The sequence below is a fragment of the Lipotes vexillifer genome, unplaced genomic scaffold, assembly GCF_000442215.2.
Source record: "Lipotes vexillifer unplaced genomic scaffold, Lipotes_vexillifer_v1.1 scaffold815, whole genome shotgun sequence".
NCBI classification, from domain to species: Eukaryota; Metazoa; Chordata; class Mammalia; order Artiodactyla; family Lipotidae; genus Lipotes; species Lipotes vexillifer.
The window spans coordinates 4,534,753-4,560,059 of NW_006773723.1; the positions used below are offsets into that span (position 1 = coordinate 4,534,753).

The 25,307-nt window shown below is 43.1% G+C and overlaps 1 protein-coding gene across 1 annotated transcript in view; it reads left to right on the forward strand.

Annotated features, from left to right (window-relative positions):
• Positions 1-25,307, forward strand: part of SULF1 (sulfatase 1) — a 74,960-nt gene that overhangs the window by 35,213 nt on the left and 14,440 nt on the right. The window contains exons 5-14 of the mRNA XM_007448499.1: positions 4,216-4,366; positions 5,319-5,494; positions 7,148-7,276; positions 7,554-7,610; positions 8,393-8,522; positions 19,854-20,070; positions 22,333-22,582; positions 24,083-24,179; positions 24,604-24,698; positions 25,001-25,066. Coding sequence (XP_007448561.1) covers positions 4,216-4,366; positions 5,319-5,494; positions 7,148-7,276; positions 7,554-7,610; positions 8,393-8,522; positions 19,854-20,070; positions 22,333-22,582; positions 24,083-24,179; positions 24,604-24,698; positions 25,001-25,066 — 1,368 coding nt within the window. The remainder of the gene's footprint in view (positions 1-4,215; positions 4,367-5,318; positions 5,495-7,147; positions 7,277-7,553; positions 7,611-8,392; positions 8,523-19,853; positions 20,071-22,332; positions 22,583-24,082; positions 24,180-24,603; positions 24,699-25,000; positions 25,067-25,307) is intronic.

Genomic DNA, 25,307 nt, shown 5'->3' on the forward strand with positions numbered 1-25,307 from the left:
TTTTTGCGGCACGCGGGCCTCTCACTGTTGTGGCCTCTCCCATTGTGGAGCACAGGCTCCAGACGCGCAGGCTCAGCGGCCATGGCTCACGGGCCTAGCCACTCCACGGCATGTGGGATCTTCCCGGACCGGGGCACAAACCCATGTCCCCTGCATCGGCAGGTGGACTCTCAACCAGTGCGCCACCAAGGAAGCCCTGGATCAGTGCTTTTAATGATGGGGATCTTGAGGTGCTTGTTGGGGACGGCAGTTCAGTGTGACATCATGGAGGGAGCAGGAGTCCCAGCATCTTCTTTCAGGGCCACCTCCATATGCTTTACTATCTCATTTGTAAAGTGGGAGTAAGATGCCCTGCCTTCTCCGGGCTGCCACAGCAAGCAGGTGAGCTGTGATGTGATAAAGCCATCTCCCAGCTACCTGTAAGTGTGGGTGTGATGTGGTCACAGCATTTGTCCTCTGGAGTCACTGACACCTTTTTGAAGCCTCACGAGAACTCTTTGAAATCCTTGCTCCCGTTATAGAGATGAGGAAACAGAGGCCTAGAGAAAAAAGTTGCTCTAGATCACACACTAGTAAATAACAGGACTGGGATGAGAATTCAGGTCTGATTCCAAAACATTCTGGAACAATTGGATATGTGGTTTTCCACTGTTCCCTAAAACAGTTACTTGCTTCTCTGTGGCTCGTGGGCCAGCCAACAGCTCCAGGCTCTGTCTGAATAATTGTAAGTCAATTCTTAGGGCGGCAAGCCTTCATTATCCCCGGGGGACAAAAGGCTGCATCTTCCAGGAATTTGGCAAACCCCAGCAGGAGGCAACCACAGGTCTTTGGCAAAAGATCACTTTTCAACAACACTGTCAGTTCCAGCGACCCCCAACCTTCCACCTGCCGGTCCCTGAACAGCTGCTGTTCTGTGGGAAGCAGTGGCAGCCTGTCTTCCTTTAAAAGGCAAATGCTTATCCCCCCTCCCCCCCGCTGAGATCCCACCTGGGATCTCATCCCCAGAGCAGGGGGGCAGGGGTCATCTCCCACATCCAGAAATTAAGAAAAACAGGGGATGGGGGAAGGACAGCTTTGACAGCGGACCTGAACTCTCCCTTTTCCTTCCCTGTTCCTCAAAGCGAGGTGGATGGAACCCTGCCAAGCACTTGAAGGTACACGGTGGAGGACATGATTGGCCCACTGTGAGCCTGCCTTTCGGTTCCCTATTGTAATTTTTATTTGTGTTGAGTTTTTGTGGTTTAAAAAAAATCGACTAGATTTATTTTAAAATTAAGGCAAACCAACATCAAAGGCAGTTCAGAGGAGAGGGTGAGGTATTATGAAGAAACCCCATGTAATCTTTTATAGCCGTATTGTTTTTCAGGGCACGTATCAGTAAGTGGTGAGGGACCTTTCGTGACCAAGTTGCTCTATTTCTCTGACCTCAAACTACCCCCATGGGTGAAAATCTCTTTCTGCCGGGATTTAGAAGCCCCCTCTCTCCACCTCCTCTTCTGTCTCTTAATCTAATCCTGTTTGTAAGGCGACACGCTGCGTGAAGAATAAGAAACATGGGCTTAAGTCCCTTCCTACTGCCCAGGCCCCTGAGATACAAGAGTCAGATTTGGCCCATGGTGCAATTTTAGATATGAAGAACGCTTTCAGGCCAAAAATGGGACCATTTGGTTCATGAGGTGTCTACTTGGTAAGGAGACGAAAGTTAATGTTGAAAGTTTCTCTTACAAAGAATGGCAAGTGATATCTGAAAGTTTGTTTTTTAATGCCATGAGATTTTTTTCAACCCATATCCTTTTATAGAATACATTTTTTTATTGGCTCATGTAGGAAACTCAGGTACGTCTTCTGTTCTGGGCACTTTAAAGTGATAGCTAGATAGAGATAGAGAGATAAATATAGATAGAGGGGCTAGAGATAGGTGACAGATAGATATAGATAGATAATAGAGAGAGAGAGAGATAAATATAGATAGAGGGGATAGAGATAGATGACAGATAGATATAGAAAATAGATAGATAGATAGATAGATAGATGATAGATAGACAGATTTGTTGTTCCTCAAAACAACTTTTTATTAGAGATGCTCTTATCCCCATTTACAGGTGAGCAAATCGAACTGCAGGTGCTTTTCCCACCCTACAAATCTGTCTCCTTAAAGGGGAGTTAACTGACACTTCTAAGTGTAACTTGTACACTTTTAGGGACAGTGTCTCCTGTGCTCTGTGTTATATTGGCATTTGAGCTGTGGCATTTCTGCTGGTTAACCCGCATCCTTACAGATCATCAGGGTAACTTTTTACACCAGGAAGACCAATGGTACCAAAACAGCATTTTCAAATATTAAAAGAGAGGTGCTGCAAATCCACTGGCAGAAGAAAATGTATAGTCACAGGTAGCATTTATAGAGCCCTGTGCTCCTGGAAACACCCCTGTGTACAGTCATGCATCTCAGAAACTCCAAGTTCCCCCATGCGAAATTCCCTCCATGACAGAACCACTGGAACATGGTCGAGGCTCCTGGACTCACCAGGCTCACAGCGACTGATTATTTCTCTAGTTTTATAATAAATGATGCCACAGGGTCACCTTCAGTCATCATTATCCACCATCTTTCACTGATAGGATCCTCCCCAGAACAGAGACTGGTAATCAAATTTCTCGATCAACATAGACTGTTGCTTATTCTGTGAGACTGGCTATTTGCACAGTTGTGGTTCATATGAAGAGCAATCTCAGATGCAGGAAACCCCCCTCATTCTACTTTCTTTTCATTTTTTTAAAGCGAATGGGCTTTGGAACCAAGTCCTGGTTCTATTACCCGCTAATTTTATTAACCTGCGAAAGTTATTTATCTTTGCTAAGCCTTAGTTTTCTCAGCTGGAAAGTAGGAATGATAAACCTATATCCCAGAAGAGCTGAGCTAATTAAATGAATCGATGTGAATAAAACACTTAGCACGATACCTGACACGTGGTAAATACTCGCTGTTTTTAATATTAAACAATGCTTATATGCTTATCAGCTAAGGAAAAGGTTCAAGTACATTATAGTCTGGCGGAGAGGTCAAATGAAAAACAAACATTTCTCACTGTGAGAATTGTTCTAGCATAGATATGTTCTTTGGGAGTGTGAGGTGGCAGCATCTAATGGTCCAGGGAGTTGGGGAATACTTCAAAGAGAAGATGACATGCTTTGTGCGGCCCCAAAGGAAAGTATGGACACCTCTTGGATCTCTGCAATAGATTAAATATAGGCTTGAACCACCTGTCCTAGAGCAACAGAACCCACTTCCCTATAGTTAACAAAAAATTATGCCCTGCACCTATATTGATTTGTCTATAATGAATAGCTCTATTGGTAAGCATGTATATTGCCATAGACTTGGTTATAATTCCAGCAAATCCAATTAAATTAATGGTATCTTGGGCTTCCCTGGTGGCGCAGTGGTTGAGAGTCCACCTGCCAATGCAGGGGACGCGGGTTCGTGCCCCGGTCCGGGAAGATCCCACATGCCGCGGAGCGGCTGGGCCCGTGAGCCATGGCCGCTGAGCCTGCGCATCCGGAGCCTGTGCTCCGCAACGGGAGAGGCCACAGCAGCGAGAGGCCCGTGTACCGCAAAACAAAATAATAATAATAATAATAAATTTTAAAAAATTAATTAATTAATGGTATCTATATACAAGGTTAGGAATGAGAAAAATTCATAGAGACTAGATATGTAAGTAATCCATAAAATACCCTAGTAAATTCAAGAGAAGAAAATGTATTGAAATTTTGATTCCTCATCATTGCACATAACGTATTAGTGACTATATTTCATAGCAATAAAATTTTTCGAGTTAATATCACCATGAGAACATTCCCTTCTACATTACTGAGTTTTATATGTAGATTTGTAACATGACCACAATCATGTTGACGTGTTTTTACACATTTTAGTCAAAGGACCCAAAGGAACTTGCACTAATTAGATTTTTAGCTGCCAGTCTCGGTCTTCTAAGTTTGAATCCATATACCTTCAGAGGGCTTGTGCTGTTTGGGGTGGTGCAGACTTCAGATCTCTATATAAACACAGAGAGATGTATGGGAGAAAAAAATACTTTAGCAGTGTCTAAATTATCTTTCCTAAATTGTTATTTCACAGCCTTTAACTTGAGATATGTCTCTAAATGGCTAAAAGCGTATATAGTAAGACTCCTTTCTGGATATTTGCAGAACTCCTAGTTATAACTATGCACCAAATATGGACAAACACTGGATAATGCAGTACACGGGACCCATGCTGCCCATCCACATGGAATTTACAAACGTTCTACATCGCAAACGGCTTCAGACTTTGATGTCAGTGGATGATTCTGTGGAAAGGGTAAGCACACGAACTTGCCTCAGTGACAGGTTTTGGTCCAGCTCCCCTTTTGTAGACCCATTCTTGCCAATCCTGTTTTTGTAGTTGTTGTTGTTGTTTTTCATTTTAAGAGAGAGAGAGTGTGTGTGTATTCAGTTAATTTATCATTGCTCCCTTATCTCGTCCCCTTTCTATTACCTCTCCATGCTTGGTTCTTGTGGAGCCAGTAGCAGAGAGGAGATACAAATCAAGACATCATAAATCAAGGACTATAGCCGCAAATACCTTCAAGAATTAAGCAAATAATGTAAATAGCTAAATCAGATCCAGTATAAGGCAATAGAGAATGGTGGGGCTTGTGGTGAACTTGAAACTAAGTGCCCCCATCTAAAGCAAGGAGCAACTACTCAACTTCAACTAATTTTTGTTGTGTAAGAATGTGGATATAGTATCAAGTCCTCTGACTTCTAAAAGAAGCCAGAAATACACAAATTTTATTTGAAATTTCCTGAATTTTAAAACATAAGCCAAACAAGACATGCCTGAAGGCTGGATCTAGCTGGATCAGGCTCAGAAGTAGCCTGTTTTTAACCCTTGATAACTAGATATGAGGGATGATAGTCAAATTTGCTTTTAAATGGATTTTTCAAAGTAAAACCTTAAAGTTTGGTGGTGGAGATTGTTTTGTGGGGTTTTTCTTTTTTCCAAAGAGGCAAACAAAACCTTTAAATAGAACATACCAGACTCACAAAAGTTACATATTATACAAAATCAACTGTGTTATTAGACTTTTTCCCCTCCAGGATTGCAGGCAACTGGAAAATGTGGGTAATGTACATGTTGGTCAACCTTATTAAAGCAACTCTTGCCTTCTAGAAATAATGGAAAAAAGGTTTGGGTGAAATCATGGCAGCACTGTTGTCATCTTACGCCATCACAATTGCTTCTGACTGGTGTCTGTGCTGTGTTTCAGCTGTATAATATGCTTGTGGAAACAGGGGAGCTGGAGAACACTTACATCATCTATACTGCCGACCACGGTTACCATATCGGGCAGTTTGGACTGGTCAAGGGGAAATCCATGCCATATGACTTTGATATCCGTGTGCCTTTCTTTATTCGTGGTCCAAGTGTAGAACCAGGATCGATGTACGTATTTCTCTGTTTCCAACATTCAGCTGTCATAGCTCGTGTACGTCTGAGATAATTCAATTACCAATCTCAGGCTCTGGTTTCCTTTCATCCAAACAAAAAGGGTGCATGTAGGTTGGTAATTCAGAAGACAAAAACCTCCTCCCTGCTCCACCCCTCCCCCACTTGTGCCACATGTTAAATTAACTAAAGTATACTCTTTCAAGAGAAAGGAAAAACAACTGTATCAGTGATTAATTCTCTCAAATTTACCAGAATGCATGAGGCTGTGCGCACAGACACGGAATGTGATCTTTAGGAACATCACCCTTACCTTCTTTGAATCTTTTTTAAAAAATAACCAGTCCTTCCTCTTGTTTTTTTTTTTTTTTTTTTTTTTTGGGGTGTGTGTTCAGCGGCCATGGCTCAGGGGCCCAGCCGCTCTGCAGCATGTGGGATCTTCCCGGACCGGGGCACGAACCCATGTCCCCTGCATCGGCAGGCAGACTCTCAACCACTGCGCCACCAGGGAAGCCCTTGTTTTCTTTTTTTAATTATTACTAAATAATTTTTTAAAGAAAATTAAATTTTAAGAACTTTAAATAAAGTTTAAATAAATTTTAAGAAAAGAAGCCTGAAGGACTGGAATTCCATTTCTGTCACCTTAAGCAAGTCTCTGCATCCCTTTGTACGTAGATATTCCCATCGTAAAATGGGTTTCATATGCCCTACCGATCAACATGTTTTGTGTAACTGTTAGTAGAGATATAGCAGGTGCTGCCCGTTAAAAAGCATCTGTGAAAAACTTCTGATATTATGGAAGCAATAGGCAATATTCAAATGGAGACAACTCAGCCACTTAAATAAATGTGTTTTTAATCATTAAAAAAATGTTTTGTGTAAAATGAGATCGTGTACATGAAACAATTATGGAAAGAGTGAAAGAAAAGAGTGCAAGTAGAATTCAAAAGCTGGAATGATCCTTAAAGACCATCCAGCCTGGACCCCTGATTTCACAATGAAGACGCTCCACAGACAGGGTACGTGCCTCTCTCAGAGTTCCCGATCGTGGAGGTGGCAGCCTCGGGGCCCAGATCCCAGATATTCTGAGTCTCATCTACGAGTCTCGTCTGCTGCTGCATTCCACTGCATCCTGGGGACGAGGGGATGGCAGTAAGAAGGACTTCTTTGGAGAGTGTTATCATGTCTCTCCAGATCATTGGAAACCCCTGGGGAAGTGTCAGATCTAGAGTGAGAAGGCTTTATGTTTGCAAGACTAGGAAGCATGGATTGAATTCAAGTATAAAAACCTTGTGTCCTTTTTCAGAAGGTTGATTTTGAAGCCCTAGTTCAACAGAGGAGTGGTGGACTATTGGGTTTCAGAAGAAAATACACAGCTTACAAAAACCAAATATCAGGCCACAATTTGGCAGTGTGGCCAGAGTTCAGGGGTGCAGGCATCTCTCCAGCCCTGTGACAGCCAGTTCATCTTTCTCTTGGCCCTGGCTGCTGACTACTCAGGCACCTCCCAGATGCAGCCACCATCCCTTGGGGACCAGATGAGAGGCTGAGAAGCAGTGAAGGCCAGGGAGTCCTGGGATGGAGAAAACAGCCCTGGTGGCACCCTCCACTGGTGCTGGGTCTGGGGCGTGACCATCTGTCCCTTTGCAGAGTCCCACAGATTGTTCTAAACATTGACCTGGCCCCTACCATCCTGGACATTGCTGGGCTCGACGCACCTCCTGACATAGACGGCAAGTCTGTCCTCAAACTCCTGGACCAGGAAAAGCCAGGTAACAGGTGCGTCAGTTTTCTTCCCCTGAGCCAGCCCTGAGCACATTGGCTCCCAGAGCTGGGCAGCAGCTGGCAGAAGTAGAGGCAAAATACCCTTTGCACCTGAGGATCACCCAGAGCTGAGACTTTCTTGGCTGTTTGTGAATAGCGTATTAATGGAGATGCAGTCCTGGTGTCCTGGTCTGCGGGAAGTGAGAGGTGTTGCTTTAAATAAACTGTTAGCACAGATCCGTTTGGAAAAACGTCCAAATGCCAACAGTAAATATTATTATTTTGCTTTCAGGTTTCGAACAAACAAGAAGGCCAAAATTTGGCGTGATACATTCCTCGTGGAAAGAGGGTAATTATTGGTTACTAGGGTGCTTCTGGGCACCAGTCCTAGTGGGCAGCTCTCCCTGCTGGGAATGTTTTTCCCCTTATTTTGGTTTACTAAGTGTGCAGATTTCGTAAACTTAGTCATAAGACTGAACATTTGCGACTCATCCTTCCCTGGCCAGCAGAGTAATGATTGTTGCATCAGAATTGCAAAGATGGGACCACAGCCCTTACATGGCTCTGGATTGACAGTTGCATTTCTCCACCTCGCTTCCTAATTGGACCAGTCAATTGACTTTCTCAACCTTCTTTCCCATCTTCTGCCTGACACCCTTTTCCTTCTTTCCCTTAAGCGCCTTTACTAGTTTTGACTAGACAAATATATGAGATTGTAACTGTTCCTGAGTCACTTCTGGGTTTGCCCTTTTGATTTATAACGCCCAGTGTCTTTGTTTTCCTCCATACTTACACTGAGCGGGAGAAAAGCATTTCTATCATTGCTTTTTAACAAAAAAGGAACTTTGAGCCTGGAAAGCTAAACATTTCTGCTCAGAGTTTTGAAATGAATGATTTTGGAGGAAATGACTCTTCCTCCCCTGACCTCTCGTCCTCATAGTTCCCAGCTTGTAATTTTTTGCAAAGGACTCGTGAAATGTGGGGTTCCTGTGGTTTTACCCTTGATATCAATTTCTTGCTGCCTGGAGAATGTGGAGTCATGTGACAGGGAAGGAAAAAGAACAGGCAGGTCTCAGCGAAGGTCATTTCAGATCCCTTCTCACAGAAGAAGCTTTTCCCTTTCTGTCAAAGGAAATTTCTACGTAAGAAGGAAGAATCCAACAAGAATATCCAACAGTCAAATCACTTGCCCAAATATGAGAGGGTCAAAGAACTGTGCCAGCAGGCCAGGTACCAGACAGCCTGTGAACAACCTGGGCAGGTGAGTGACACAGCTTTTCTGCACCATGACTCACATGCTTCTCTAATTCTAACGTAAAATATTTTCAACATGTCAAATAATGTACATTTATGTATAAAGAATTTCTCCATGGCCATCATGGAGTGCCCACTGTGACATCTTTCCCGTGACTGAGCAGTGTCTAACTGGTCCAAGCTGGGCCTTCTCATCACCGCTTGGGCTTCCTCCAACTAAAAAAGATGGTGCTGGGCTTCCCTGGTGGCGCAGTGGTTGAGAGTCCGCCTGCCGATGCAGGGGACGTGGGTTCGCGTCCCGGTCCGGGAGGATCCCACATGCCGCGGAGCGGCTGGGGCCGTGAGCCATGGCCGCTGAGCCTGCGCGTCCGGAGCCTGTGCTCCGCAACGGGAGAGGCCACAGCAGTGAGAGGCCCACGTACCGAAAAAAAAAATTTAAAAAAAGACGGTGCTCTCAGAGAGAGACTTCCAAATATCCACCCAATTAGCCAGCATCCGTTCAAGATATCAGACATATGAAATGGATAGTCAGGTTAGAAAGATCAGAGACTGGTTCCATCTGAGGAGAAAGCTCCATCCCTGGGGCCCCTCCTAACTGGCCATCAGGAAGGGTCGAGTGGCAGCTTAATCAAGATCTTGGGTAGATGACTACGTATAAAATAGCTAACTAGTGAGAGCCTACTGTATAGCACAGGGAACTCTACTTAATGCTCTGTGGTGACCTAAATGGGAAGGAAATCCGAAAAAGAGGGGATATATGTATACATATAGCTGTTTCACTTTGCCAGAATCTAACACAGCATTGCAAAGCAACTATACTCCAATAAAAATTAATTTTAAAAAAGAGATCTTGGGTAGATGCTGAGCCTCTGGACAGTGAATCACCCCAAGAGATTGGGTCTCCCCATGCTGACTAAGATCAGATGTCATCTAACCCAGAGAGGCGGACAGAGTCTGCGACCAAGGTTGAAGAATGAATAGGGAAGCCATATTCTGTTTGATTATTATCTCTACCTGTGCTCACAAAATTTCTGACATCAAATATTTCATTAGAATAAATCCTCTTCATTAATAGAAATATTACCAGGGAGTTCAGGGCTACCCAGAACACCAACTATTACCAATAAGAACTAAAGAATTACTGTGTGATGAATTAACACGGATCTGTTTTTAAGGAAAGTGAGAACATCGGAACACAAGTTATTTTAAGCACTCTTGATGGAAATCTATGCTAGCTGGGAGAAATACACTATGTCATGATGAGAGGGACTGACTTTCTGCCTAAGTCATTGCAATTTAGAACAAAATTGGAGGAAAGAGAAAAATAACATTTATCGAGCATTTGTCTTATGCAAGACACTGCACCCAGAGTTTTATACACATTAGCTCAATTTAATCTTCACATCCGTTGAGTGAAGAAAGCATAGACATCCTCATTTTACAGTCTGGGGATCCATAAGTTTTCTGATTAAAACTCTGGCCTCTTGCTGCTTTCCAAGGTAAATTTCATTAACAAGGTGAAGAGAAGTTCAATTCTTCTGTGAGTCTTCTTTTTTTTTTTTAATTTATCTGACCTCTAAATAACCACACAACTAGCCAACACCAATCCAAGGTATCAGACACATGAAATAAATAGCCCCGTTATTATGAAAATGGCCTCACTCATTATACTCTATTTATACGGCATCTAGCGTATTGGATAGATGTTCATAATGAACTACTTGACCCTCATATGCTCTGAATTTCCTCATGCCTTTTCATACACAGGAATCCCTTTGAAGTGGAAAGAGGTGAGGAGGGAGGTCTCTTGAAGGAAGGGATAAAACCAGGCCTTCATGGCACTCTGGTAAGTCAGTTTTCAAGTGCTTAGTGGAGAGGCTTAGACCTATTCATTATATTTCAATTTGAAGTCTTCAACTCCTTCTTATGGAAGCTCTAAGTATTATTATGATTAAACTCTCAGAATTGTTTTGTAGCTCTAAAATGATTTTTATGAGCCAGCCTCAATAGACTAATTTTACTTCTATTCAGGAGTTGGAAATATTCAGTGTTAAATATATCTCATGCACATTGGTGATCTTGTTACTATTTCAGCCCTTTAAGTGGCGAGACTTATAACCCTTTGAGAATAAGATACATGGCCTACCTTTCACTATACAGTTTTGCAAACCTATCCATATGGCTTGCGCTGCAATTTTCATATATGTCCTCAAGGGCAAATGCAGTATAAAGTAGATTATTGGCACAAGCTCTTCACTCATGTGCTGAATGCCAACTGTGTTAAAAACTTCACTTTGCTTTTTTATATTAATAGTTTTCTAAATTTGTTTTGCCCCCATGAAATGCTTTAATACTTGGCTCCCTGGAATTTTCCTCTGCTGCTTTATTTCTATGTTAATCAGTCTGGATTTGGATTCTATCACATAAACATATGAGAACTTCTCAAAGAACAATCTCTTTGAGAAGTGCCTGAATTAATGGAGCAAAGAATTAGACTCTTCCCAATGGTGATTTCTTTCTATAGGTGGTGCTCGAACCATAGCTTTAGAATCTAAGAACTGAGAAAATTTTGAGCCTCTTCAAGGTAGTTATTAAATCTGTAGGTCTAACCTGGCATAGCTGTATTCTATAAATCTTTATATGTTGGCCTTTTGCTCTTTTATCTGGCTCCGCTTTGAAGATTATCTTTTTAGTTACAATATCACTGACTTTTAGAAGAAAAGAAAAAAAGTCCAGAATAATGAGATTGTTCAGGAACAAGGTGGCAGCTAAGGCTAAAGCTAACTTGCTTGGGTTTCCTTCCCTTGACATGGGTTTCACACATGGCTTGTGCCCTCCTTCTCTTCCTCTAACCAAAGTGAACGGCCTTCCTTCAAAGGCAGCACCATCTTTTTTTGGTTTGACCCTCTGTGTGGTGTAGAGGAAAAACCAGCACCATTAGCCCCATTCCCTTCACTCCCCCTCCCCAAAGAAACAGTGCACCTCCCCTCACCAGACCCCCGTGCCTGGTCACCAAAGGATGTTTTGGGGTCAACGTGGATGCAGGAAGTGGAGTAAATAGGAAAGAAGAATGTGAAGTTCAAAGGTTTGGGTTAGAATATTGACATCCACTACCTTTCGGTTGCGTGTTCTTGGACAAAAAGCTTAATTTCTCCTGAGTCTTGGGTTTTCTAGCTCAAGAAAGAAACTTGATCTCTGTCTTTGGAGGAGGAGGTGATATTATATATGTAAAGCGCTAGATGAGCTGTAAAGCATGTGCAAGTATTGGATGTTGGGTGTTACTATTGTTCCAGGCCATCTTACCTGTTGTTTTCATTCCTGTGAAGCCAACAGACAGTTAAAATGGGCCAGGATCCCAGACAATTGGCATCACTTCTCCACCACATGAAAAAAACAACCAGCAGGGAATAATTAAGACAGCAGGGACATATGCATTTGCATTACTTCCATGTTACTGAATTAATACGAGGCTGAACGTGAATTCCCACCACCCTCTCAGCTGGCGTTGCACCCCCATGCGTATTTACGTACACACTACACACACACACACACACACACACACACATGCACACATGTATGCACACATGCACCCACTCATGTACAAACTCAACTTCTGTCTGAAGACTTTGGCTCAACAGAGAACAGAGATCAGTGATGCTCAGTTCTGTCTGCACATTAGAATCACCTGGGGAGCTTTCGCAAATACTGATGTACAGCCTCGCTGCAGACCAGTCAGATGAACGTGTCTGCAGGTGAGGCCAAGGCATCTGTATTTTTTAACAAAGTTACAAACCACAGACCTGGAATCTGAGAATGTCAAAGTTGGAAGGAGGCTTAGAAATCTAGTCGAATGATATTCTTTTCCTAATAAGGAAATTTAGATCCAGAAAACTTAAGCCACAAACCCAGTGTCAAAACCTGCATCTCTTCACTTCATGTTCAGTCTTTTCTTCCCCAGAACATGCTGCCTCTGCAAAAATATAAGACAGTAGATTTTTCTCTTTGAAATTGTAAATGGCATTTGCTACCCTGAAGCCCTCACAGCATCTTGGGTAGCAGTTCTCAAGCATGACCTCACATTAGAATCGCTTAGGCAGCTTTGGAAATTCCCATGTTCGAATCCCAACCCAGACACATTAAACCAGAATCTCTGAGGATGGGACCCAGGTGGCAGTGGTTTTTTGTTTGTTTGTTTGTTTGTTTTCAAGCTCTTGGGTGATTCCTATGAGCAGGCAAGATAGAGAAACATTCATGTTGGGTGAGCATGATTGGGTTTGTTTTTCCTCTTCCAGGTACAGATATTGACTCCTTGTTACATAAATGAGAAATTCCTGGGCATTCCATTTTGAAGTACATTTTATATATTCTCTGTCATTTAAGAGGAAAAAGCAACTTGTTTTCTTTTTATAAAGCGAATGTCACGTCCTTTTGTAAAGTTGTTGTATTCCAGCATCTTTGTAATTTAGTTTGCCTTTCTACGATTGTATCAGTACAAAATAAAAAATCTGTTGAAATTCTAAAAGGACCCCAGCATCAAGCAAAGTAAATTAGAATGTAGCACGTTGAGTGTAAGCTGGTTTAGCTCCAGGATCTATGTCGTCATCCCGAAATTATCCCTCTGACCAGAGATCCCCGAGACACTTTGTGACCAGCTACAGAGCAGGAATAAAAAGACATTTGCCAGTAAGTTCTGACTAGAATTGTTAGTGTGCCAGAAATGGGCTGCCTGTTTCCAGAAACCCACTGAGCCCTAGTTAAGATCACAGGATGGCTTGTAACCATCCACTGACCCACCTCTCCCTGCCCTGGCTCTCCTGGTTCCAGAGAAGCTGGCCAGAAAGATTGAGCCCCCAGTGCCTTGCTCTGGCTGAACTCTCATTTGCACCGGAGCCCAGTGTGGAAGGCAAGCCTCCTCCTATCTTCAGCCTGCACTGAAGGATGAGTCTGAACAGTTGGGCATCTACCTAGATGCTCAGCTTCTTTGCATTTTTCAAAATACAAATCACAGGGTTAAACATCAAACCGTATTTAATAATGTTCCAAACAAGTCAGAAACAGACAAACGTTAAGGACACTTTCTCCATCAACTACATAATGTGGCCCCACCTTATTTAATTTTTACTCTCATTTCCCAATACGCCCGCCCTGTCTCGTAAACGTAACATTCTCACCTGCATGTAGGTTGTCACCTCTGTCTTCCCAGGTGCCATTCCCTCAACCGAGGCCCACCTGCAGCCTCACACTCTGCCCCAAACCACTCTCCTTTCATGTCGGTGTCCTCATCCATCGGGATTGCATCCTGGGTCCACTGCTTGCTTGGCATGTGACCGTGGGCAAGTTGCTTAACCTAACTCTGCCTCAGTTTCTTCATCTGTAAAATGGGCGTAATAATAGTACCTGCCTCTGGGAGTTACTGTAAAGATGATAGGAGTTAAATATATCAAGCAGCTGGGGTAGTCCTTGGCACATAGCAAGCACTCAGCAAATACTAGCTATTGATGGTTAGCCAAGGTCAGTTCACCAGTTTTACTTTCCCTCATTTACAAGAACCATACTTCTTCCCGCATTCCAACACTGACTTTTACAAATGGTTATTCACATTAAAATCTAAAGGAGGAAACATTTTCTCTCTCTTCTGCTTTTCCCTCTCCCCTTTCCCCTCCCCAATCCCATCTTACCCCATCTCAGAGAAAGCAGGAGATAAATCTCCTCAGCACAAGCAACTCTATTTCATATTTGTGAGAAAGTTTGACAATAGCTTGAGTTAGTAGCGATTTGAACAAGGATGCTTATGTGGTCTTATATTCCCCAGCGTTGAGATGAAAGTTCTTTTTTTTAATTGAAGCATAATTGACATATAACATTATATTAGTTTCAGGTGTACAACTTAATGATTCGATATTTGCATATATTGTGACGTGATTGCCACACTAAATCTAGTTACCATCCATCACCGCACAGTTAAAATTTTTTTTTAATTTTTTTTTATTGTGGTAAAAGTCACATAATATAAAACATACTATTTTAACCACATTTAACTGTACAGTTCAGTGGCACTAAGTACCTTCACACTGTTGTACAACTCTCACCATCATCCATCTCCCGAATTCTTCACCTTCCTAAACTGAAACTCTGTCCCCATTAAACACTAACTCCCCATTCCCCCTCCCCACCCCACCCCTCGTCCCTGGCATCTACCAATGTACTTTCTGACTATGAATTTGACTATTCTAGGTACCTCGTATAAGTGGAATCAAACAGTATTTGTCTGCACCTAATGTATATTGGAATGCATTTTTTAAATTTTATTTTATTTATTTTTGGCTCTGTTGGGTCTTCGTTGCTGTGCAGGCTTTTCTCTAGTTGCGGCAAGCGGGGGCTACTCTTCGTTGCAGTGCGCAGGCTTCTCATTGCGGTGGCTTCTCTTGTTGCAGAGCACGGGCTCTAGGCGCGTGGGCTTCAGTAGTTATGGCATGCGGGCTCAGTAGTTATGGCTCGCAGGCTCTAGAGCACAGGCTCAGTAATTGTGGCGCACGGGCCTAGTTGCTCCACGGCGTGTGGGATCTTCCCGGACGAGGGCTGCATTGGCAGGGGGATTCTTAACCACTATGCCACCAGGGAAGTCCCTGGAATGCATTTTTAAGGTTAACTTAATATATGTCCTGCAAACAGATGGTACCTTCTTTTTTCCTCCCCCTGTGCTATACAGTAGGCCCTCACCAGCCATCTGCTTCATACATAGTAGCGTACATAGGTCAATCCCAAATATTTTTCCTTGTGATGAGAACTTTTAAGATTTATTCTCTTAGCAACTTTTAAATGTGCAGTAGAGTGTTATGAACTGTAGTCACCATGCTGTACATTACACTCCCGGGGATTTATTTATTTTATTACTGGAAATTTGTACCTTTTGACCCCCTTCACCCATTTTGCCCACCCTCACCCTAGATGAAAATTCTAAACACATGTCCACATGCAGGTAACTGCTTTCCATGATGTTGGCACTGGCTTAAAGGATAATCAGGTTATCAGAAAACTACTGTATTGTGGTTGCATCTCAGAGAATATGATTTGACCCGAATTAGGACCAAATCCATGTAGTAAGATGTATAATAATAGAAAACTAATGTGTGTGTGTGCATGTGTGTAAAATTAAGCTTTCATTGCAGTGTATCTTCGAACAGGTTGTAGCCAAAGTTTTTTTCTTCCTCATGAAAATGGGTATAAGTGGGTCTAAATAAGAATACAGAACATTCTTAGTCAATCTGAGAAATATATACAGTTCAAAACGTAGAAACTATAATGATCCTCTAGTGGTCACTTCAGGAAAGGGAAGTAACCAAAGTTCTATCACCATCTCATACTATGCTGAGCATTTTACATGGAACATTTTACACCTGAAAACTCTTCTAAAAAATAGATATTATGCCCATTGTAAATATGAGTTTCAGACAGGAAAGTAACTTGACCGAAGTCGCACAGTTAGGAGGGTGACAAGTCTGCGTTCAAACCAAGATCTGTGTGATTCAAAGCTCGCAGTCTCCCCACTAAATCCTAATTACTATACTTAAGACAGTTTACAGCCAGGGAACAGTAACTTGCCCAAGGACTGGGTAGCCTTATTAAAGGTCAATTATAATAGTTGTGCTCTGGATTCATGGAGTGCATCTTTTCCTCAGAACTCTGAAAACACTCAGCAATTTATTCTCATGACATATCCTTAAAGCCAGGAGGAGCAAGTATTATTTTACCAGATGTGGAATCTGGAAGAACAAAGAGATTCTGCAGTTTGCTCAAGGCCATAGAGTTAGCAGCAAAGGAAGATTAAAATTGAGGTCTTCAGATCCCTAACCCAATACTTATCTCCATTAAAAATGGCTACCTCTCATCAAGTTTACATTAGATCAAATTCTTTAAATAATAAACTGTGTGTAACAATAATAAGAATAAGAATAATAGCAGCTACCTTTGTTGATTGCCTGCCATGTGCTAGGTTCTTCCTATGTGTTATCTCTAGTGCTCATATGACCCTGCAGAAACTTAGATTGTGTAGCTGAGTTGCCCCAGGCCCCATAGCAATGAGATAAAGCTGATATTCAAATCCAGGCTTTTCTGGCTTGAAAGTCCAGACTTTTCCACTAAGCCACATCAATATGGGTATGAAATGCCCCTCCCAAGTCCCAGGCAGAATATAGGTGATATTCACTACTACAAAACCCTACTCCAATAAATGAGTTATGGTAGCACTTTAGGTTATTGTGAACATTAAATGAATAAATCTTTACATAAAGCACTCTACACCAGTACCTTATATCGAGTAAGAGTTTAATAGGTGATGATAATGTGACATTTCTCATTAGCTTGGATGCCACCCAAACATCTGCACACATGATTCCTTGAACCAAAATAGCCAACCTTCTCTTCTTCATCAGGTGTGATTTACCTTAAGTTACATATAATCCATCAAAAACACGAAGACATAATTGTTAAATGGAGTGATTCAATGCTGAGCTAACTTCAGGGAACGATTCAGGAGTAAGAGACTTGGTCCTTGCCCTTCATCCCAAGTTTCAGTGTAGTTGGAAAGGCTAAAATGGAATAATAATAACTTTGGAATTATTGAAATAGTTTTATCGAGCGCCTCGCCCACACTAGATGTACAGAAATATTTGCGGAATAAATGTGCACTAAATTATCAGCACAGACTCATACGTCAGAGAGGCAGGAGGAGGATTGAGATGGTGTCCCAGAGATCAGAAACGGAATTTGCAGGAGTGAGTGGTTCGAGAAGATGGACAAAACTGGATCTGACCATTAACTGATTTACCGATAAAGTCCAAAAACAAGGTGAAAGCGAGGCAGTGTGCCATCTGTATTTCGGGAGGGCGCTGACGTGACGAAGCTCATTTCTGAGGCTGATTCCACGTCGCATTAGCCTCGCCTGAGCTCAGGCTCTCATCTGACTCTGGCAACTCTTCTGCAACGCAAAGTCATCTCATTATTTAGAGCCTGTAAATGGCTTGCAGCGTGTTTCAGAGCAATTCTTTTTTTTTTTTTTTTTAACATCTTCATTGGGGTATAATTGCTTTACAATGGTGTGTTAGTTTCTGCTTTATAACAAAGTGAATCAGTTATACATATACATATGTTCCCATATCTCTTCCCTCTTGCGTCTCCCTCCCTCCCACCCTCCCTATCCCACCCCTCTAGGTGGTCACAAAGCACGGAGCTGATCTCCCTGTGCTATGCGGCTGCTTCCCACTAGCTATCTGCCTTACGTTTGGTAGGGTATATATGTCCATGCAATTCTTTTAAAAGTTCTCTTTCTCCGCCTCCCTCTATAAACTCTCTAAGTAAGATGACCGTTTAGTTGCCACTATTTCCAGGTTTGATTGCTCAGCCGTAAAAACTGTCATGATATCGGACACTGAGATGACTGTGGCCAGTGTGTGGTAATTATATTTCATTAAAATTCCTAGTATGCTTGCCAGTGAGAAGGTTTTCAAAGCCTCTAGATAATTACTCTATCTAATAGGGTCTATGACTTGTTCAGAGAGTCCGTGGTACAGAAAATAATTGGCTTTTTTGTCAGTGGCTCCTGTTTCTTACAAGAATGTATGTGGGTATATGTATGTATGTGCCGTTCGTGGGTATATGTGTGTGTGCGTGTGTGTACATGTGCATGCATATATGTATGTCTGTTTGAGTTTGTATGATACATCATCCATGCCAAGGACCATGCCAGACCTTACGTGTGGTTAAATTCAACTCTTCAGGAAAGAAACACACTTTCTCTTCATCTCTATCCCATAGGAAATCAACAAGGAATTTGGCTAATGGGAAAATGCAGGTTGTAATCCAAATACGCTAAGTCACTAAAAATTTTGCCTATATTTTTGTGTTCTACAGGAATCTACTTGTCCCTTCAGCTCTTACAGGGCAAAAAAAAAAAAGGAAAAAAGAAAAATTTTAATGCACTGTGGTTATAAAACTAAGGAAGGTTTTCTGGGATTCCCTGGTGGTGCGGTGGTTGAGAGTCCGCCTGCCGATGCAGGGGACACGGGTTCGTGCCGCGGTCTGGGAAGATCCCACATGCCGCAGAGCGGCTGGGCCCGTGAGCCATGGCCGCTGAGCCTGCACACCCAGAGCCTGTGCTCCCCAACGGGAGAGGCCACGACAGTGAGAGGCCCACGTACCGCAAAAAAAAAAAAGAAAGAAAATATATAACTGGCACAACAAACGCATAATTTTACAAATATTATTGCTTTGGCCACAGTTTAGAAATGTGTCTGTTTAAAGAAAAGAATATCAATAAAAATTTTACACAGGTGACACTCATACATGGAAGGGAAAAAAAAGACACAAGTTTGATAATACTACACTGTAGCATGTTGTAACAAACACGATCAATTTAAAATAAAAGTCATTGTTCTTCCTATTTGCCAGATTAACATTTTAGGGAGGGAGAAAGGGGAAAGTGAAAAGTAAAAGGAAGGTTATTAGATCTTTAAGTCAGTTATAAAGGATCACATGAAATAACCCCCAGGCAAAGCGCTGTTATTGCAGCCAGGTTTGATACTCACGAAACAGGGTGGGGGGCACTGAGACCCGATCCTGGGGCATACTCCTCCGGAATTTAGCCTGCGAGCTCTGCGGCTGTCTTGAGAGAAAGCTCGAACTAGAAAACCCAGGCCCAGATCCTCAGGCGTGTCTCCGGGGAGGTGAACCTTTGCCTCTTTAGGGAGCAGCTTGTTTTGCTGGCTGTGCGCTGTTTGTAGAAGGATAAGAAAAAGCACAGAGAAAGCCTGGCACATCTGCTAACGTCTGGGCTGTATGAGCTTCGCCTCTCCCCGTGATGGGCTCAGATTAAACTCATCTCTGTCTTCCTCATGTGCCACTACTTCCCGGGCTCGCATTAGAAAATTCAAGGACCGAGAACAAAGCAGCCACGTTTGTTTTTCCAGAAAAAGAAGGGTCTGGTGAAAACAGCCCTGACAGCTGTGCTCTGTGGCTTGGTGAGTTAAGTAAGGGCTTTTACGTGTTTCATTCAAGACTCTGTTTAGTCTGGATGCTGAGGATTTATGTATCAATTTTTGGCTCTGGTGTCATTGAGGTAGCCCTGATTTCCCATGACTTTGTGGGCATCTGTATTTGCCTGCAGTGAAGGAAATACCTAAGAGAACAGGAGTCAACGTATTCCAGGGTCACTGAAAAGCTGGCCTTTCGTCCCTGGCTCTTTTTAAGGGTGCCGCCAGGGCTCTAAAAACAAAAGCAGCAGTCTTTAATCAGGAACACCTGACTCGGGATGGGTAACTTGCTCTCACGTTGGCTTTTGCAGAAGTGGCAGTGTGTCGAGGACGCGTCTGGCAAGCTTCGGATTCACAAGTGCAAGGGGTCTGGTGACCTGCTTGCTGTCCGGCACAGCACGAGGCCCCTCTTCTCTCGCAGCTTCCACGACAATGACAAAGAGTGCAATTGTGGAGATGCCAGTTATCGGGCCAGCAGAAGCCAAAGAAAGAGTCAGAGGCAGTACCTAAGGAACCAGGGGACCCCGAGTAAGCCATTCGCCGTGACCCTCTCAGTGGCAGCCCAAGGCCTTTGGGAATGGATGTTAGGGAGACAAAAACGTCTTGATCCATCTACATGTTACATATTATCAATGCACAGGTTTGGGGCTAAAAGCAAATAATAGTTCTGTTTACAATATGAAAGCCGAGGTCATTTGAAATTTTGCTTTGTGAATATTAAGCTTAGGGTGAAAATATATTCAGTAAAAGCAGCAGACAGAAAACATATGCACACTTAAAAAAGAAAGAAAAGAAAAATCCGAGGTTTCAGTGCTTGTGCATTTAACTAATAGGAGAAGCATAAATGCTTTTTTAAACGGCATATCTGTTTTAGGATGATATATGTTTCTAATTCCTCTTATTGACTGGCAGGGTCAAACTAGCCGAATTCAGCATGAGAAGCAGTGCCTAGCATCTTCGTAAAAACTCTTCTCAGGCAGCTATCAGATTCCTATGAAGCGGCACCTTCCATAAAAGAGTGAGAGTCTAGTGCCATCTAGTGGCTCAATGTGAAAAGTGACTTATTTCTATGATAACGCCTTTCTGAACTGGTTTTGGAAAGCAGGATACATTAAATTAAATTCTATGCCCAAAACCAGGGAATCAAATCATTCACTAGACTGCAATGGAAGCTCTTAGAACAGGCTTTTTTATCCTGGCCTTCACAGATGAACTTTATAGGATCATGAGCCTCTAGCATTTTATCCAAAATTTTAAGTATATTCTATGTGTGTATATGCACATGTTTCTGGATGTCCGTAACTTTCAACAAAATATTAAAGGAGTCAGTAACCCCAGAGGCTGAAAATCATTGACTTTGGAGATTTTCCTCCTGAGAGAAAATGCCAGGTTTAATAATTCACACAAAGATTTCAAATGGGAAAACGGCAAGGGACAGGACCCCTGACCCTCTCCCTTAACAGAAGCCATCTCCAGTGTCCAGCTTGGAGGTGGGGGAAGCCTCTTTTCTCTCAAGAAGTTCAGTTGTCGCTCCCCAGGCACTGACCATAAAACACACTGATTTTTCCATGTGGAGCACAAGCTCAAGAAGCCTGGGGCCACTTTTTCAAGCCACGTGGAGTATTGTGTACTCGAGAATGGGAGTGAACGCTCTTCTTTTGCATAATGATGGAATTCGTGAGCACTCTCAGTGATCCAATGCACAGGGGTGTTTCCTCTGAGAGCTGCATCCTGCAGAGAACGAAATGATTCTGATCTCACAGCCAATGTGCTCCCTTTCTTCCTACTTGAGCAGCGGGCTGGACACATAAGGCCACTGAGTGCCCCCCCCGGCCCCCCCACAGAGCCTGAGTGCATCTGATCAGCGGGGAGCAGTGTGTGCATGTTAAAGCTCTTATCTAGCCCACAATGAGCCTTGACAGTGGTCTCTGGTGACCAGAAAACACACTCATCTCCCCCGGGCGTTACTGTCCATCTGCCAGGCATTTAGTCAGCTGACTGATGAAAGCATTTGCAAAATTTAATTTTTCTTAGAGCAATTTTCTATTATTTGTGCAAATAGAAGGTGTCTGGAGCATTCACCTTTTTGAGAAAGCAGCCCAGTGTCGTGGGAAGACTGTAATCTTTAGAATCTGATAGGTTGTAGTCTGAGATCCCACAACTACTGGCTGCGTCACCTGGCAAAGGTATGTAACATTCAAAGCTTCAGTTTTCTCATCATAATATAAAAGTGATAACAAATTCATGAGCCTGTTTTGACAATCTGATAGATTTTTTAACGTGAGGATTTATTGTCATAATTCCTGTCTTTCATGATTGTGCATTAGAGATAAGGAAGACGGGAATAATACATAGCAAAAGCTCATTACAGTCATTACTATTATTAATAGTTTTATTATTAAAAGCTAATTATAGTCATTACTATTACTAATAGCTTTATCCAAACTGCCTTGTAGTTCACTTTGAAAACTTGATGTTCACAGCCTGCTCTAAGGGGAAAGGGTCTTAGAGATCACCTAGACCTACCTCCTCACTTGAGGGATGAAAGGCCTGAGACCCAGAGAAACACACCATCCAGCACACTGCTCTGCACTTGCAAAGCCAGGACCATAGCCTGCCTCTCCCAGTGCGAATTCCCATGGGCCGGCCACTGCACCATGATGTGGCCCTCAGCAGTGCACTGTGTGCTGCTTACCCCTTCCCAAAATGCTCACCAAGCCTGGCGATCATTTTCTTCCCTCCTAAACCACACCTGGCCATCCGTGTTAACCTGTCTTCCCTTATTTCCAGAGTACAAGCCCAGATTTGTCCATACCCGGCAGACACGCTCCTTGTCAGTCGAATTTGAAGGCGAAATATATGACATAAACCTGGAAGAAGAACTGCAAGTCCTGCGACCACGAAACATTGCCAAGCGTCACGATGAAGGTCGCCAAGGGCCCAGAGGCCGCCAGGCCACCGGCGGCGGTGATGGGGACGCGATGCTGGCCGACAGCGGAAATGCCGTGGGCCTGCCTGCCACTGTCCGAGTGACGCACAAGTAGGAAGGCTTTGTGTTCACGGGGATTGAGTTCAAAGTCATCCCTCCATATCATAGGATTTTGCCCCTTTACAAAAAGCGATATCACTCAGCAGTACGGTGTTCCTAGAGCTGGCCGATGTGATACATACCTGGGGGAGCAACAAGGAGTCCAAACAGTCATAGATTTGGACGTTTGCTTTGGGTCAGTTTCGCACGAAGGCTGATCAGCTGGGCATTTAGCCAGAGTGATGCTGTCACATCTTGACTCAGCAGGAGTGGAGTTCTGCCCTGAAGCAGTTACCTTTGTGGAGTCTAGAAAACACATGGAAAACATTACCGGGGCTGGAAAGGCTCTCGGTGCTGCGTGGGCACTGCGACTCAGAGCAGTTACAGTGTTAGGCTCTCAGAAATGAAACACAGCCCAAGGGAGGACTCTGGGTCCCGGAGAAGCTTCCAGAAAGATGGCGTGGGTTGAGGATGGGTATGAGATGCAGAAACACCTGACCTCTCCAGATCCCAGAGAGTCACAGAGATGGGGAGGGAGTCGGCTTTAACCGACTACCCTGGTCCTTCAGTTCCTTCCAAAATCTGTGTGCTCTCTTGATAGAGAAATCTTTTCTTTCTGAATTTATTAGCAAGATCTTTGTTTTCTCTTTCATTTCATCACTTTAGGGAGGTGGGGTGCCGTGAGCCCTGCCGGCATCTTTATCTCTGGGACGGGTCTCCTGGTGCCCACAGTGGTTATGGTTCCAGATGCTAAAAGATTGAGACCCAGGTTTGGTTCTCACTCAGTGTTGATTTGCTCCCCCATCCCACCTGCTGTCCATCCCTGGGGCTGCTTATTTGCTTCAAACTTAATGGGACACCTCAGGCAGGCTCTCTGTAGCAAAATGAGTGGGATGAATAACCACCTTCTATCTCTTTATTTCTTCACATCAACCGTTTCCATTACAACTGTGAGAACATTTTTTTTCCTACAGTATTTGGTGGGGCTTTCAAAAATGGAGTTTTGGGGGGGGGTGATATTTGTTCATGGGGGCGTGAATATTGAATGTTGCCTTGATCTTTGTGATGACGTCTCTCTGATACCATCCTCTGTCCTCACCAGTAGCCAGGAAACATTCCCACTTATCCTTGTCTGTAGCTCAGCTCCAGGTAACTGCTTGCATCCAAATTAAGCAGTTAGAGCAGCGGTCCCCAACCTTTTTGGCACCAGGAACCGGTTTCATGGAAGACAATTTTTCTACATGGGCGGGGAGGGAGCAGGGGATGGTCTAGGCGGTATTGCGAGCGATGGGAAGAGATGGGGAGAGGCAGATGAAGCTTCACTCGCTTGCCCGCCGTGCACCTCCTGCTGTGCCACCCAGATCCTAACAGGCCGCGGACCACTACTGGTCCATGGCCTGGGGGTTGGGGACCTCTGATATAGAGGATAATGAAGTTCCCTTGGCTATTTTTAATGCTTTTTAATATTAGAATAGAAACCTGTTTCTAATGTTGTTTGCTTGGTTTTTGCAGATGCTTCATTCTTCCAAATGATACAATTCATTGTGAGAGAGAACTTTATCAATCAGCCAGAGCCTGGAAGGACCACAAGGCATACATTGATAAAGAGGTGAGCCATGGCCATGTAATTGGAAGTTATATTCCAAAAGCACACTCCACTTGCCAGCCCTGCTGTGTGCACTCATCTTTTTTATAATTATGTGAAGAATAGAAAAACAAGCTGCTTCTGCTGCTCCAGTGATATTCCTGACTGAAAACAAAACGGAAGGTGAAAAAAGCATGACCTCTTGAAATCTCTGTGAGCAAAATGATTCAATTATAAAAGAGCCAGCTGTTAATGTTTATTATAACACATCGGTTGGAATATAGAGGTAGACATATTCTATGCCCAGCTTGTTTCCAAATTAATTATCACCTCAGAGGAGGAGCTGTAATTGTGTAGCTGTAAACATGGAAAATAGGGTGGAAAGAAAGATGCTTTGTATAGAAAATCTTGATCTTAAAATACCGCTGTTGACATGCGTGTTTTCCAGATTGAGGCTTTGCAAGATAAAATTAAGAATTTAAGAGAGGTGAGAGGACATCTAAAGAGAAGGAAACCTGAGGAATGTGGCTGCAATAAACAGAGGTGTGTGTGTGTCCATCACTTTCACACAAGCTGCAGTGATGCGCAGTAGGCCTGTTTCTCTCTTTTACCAATAGAAAGCTTAATAAATTGATATCATATATTGTAATGATCTAAACCACTTATGTCCAATTAAACACGTCATAAACCTAAGCAGAAGCTTAAAAAAAAAAGTCCCATTAACTTAAGATGGTTACATACAACAAAATAACTGCCTACCTTGTATTTTGCTTCCATTTTATAAATCAACTGTTTGATCAAATGCACGATTATGAAGACTCACTTTTCAACCTTCTTGCCTGCAGCTATTACAACAAAGAGAAAGGTGTGAAAAAGCAAGAGAAATTAAAGAGCCACCTTCACCCATTCAAGTAAGTAACTGTTTTTGCCACATTTGCTGGGAGTGAAGGACGTTTTGCGGGGCCTTCCTGAAAGGCTGCTGGGACTCCTGTGTTCCAACTGGTGCTGCTTAAGAAAAGTAGATGCAACTGGGAGGGCATTAGCTCAAGAAGTTGAAAACAAGCTCACGTCTTGCCAAGGGACCGTGGCAATCGATATTTTTGGAATCCCAGGAGGGGGCATCATTTGAAGTTCTGCTCTAATTGCGTGTGT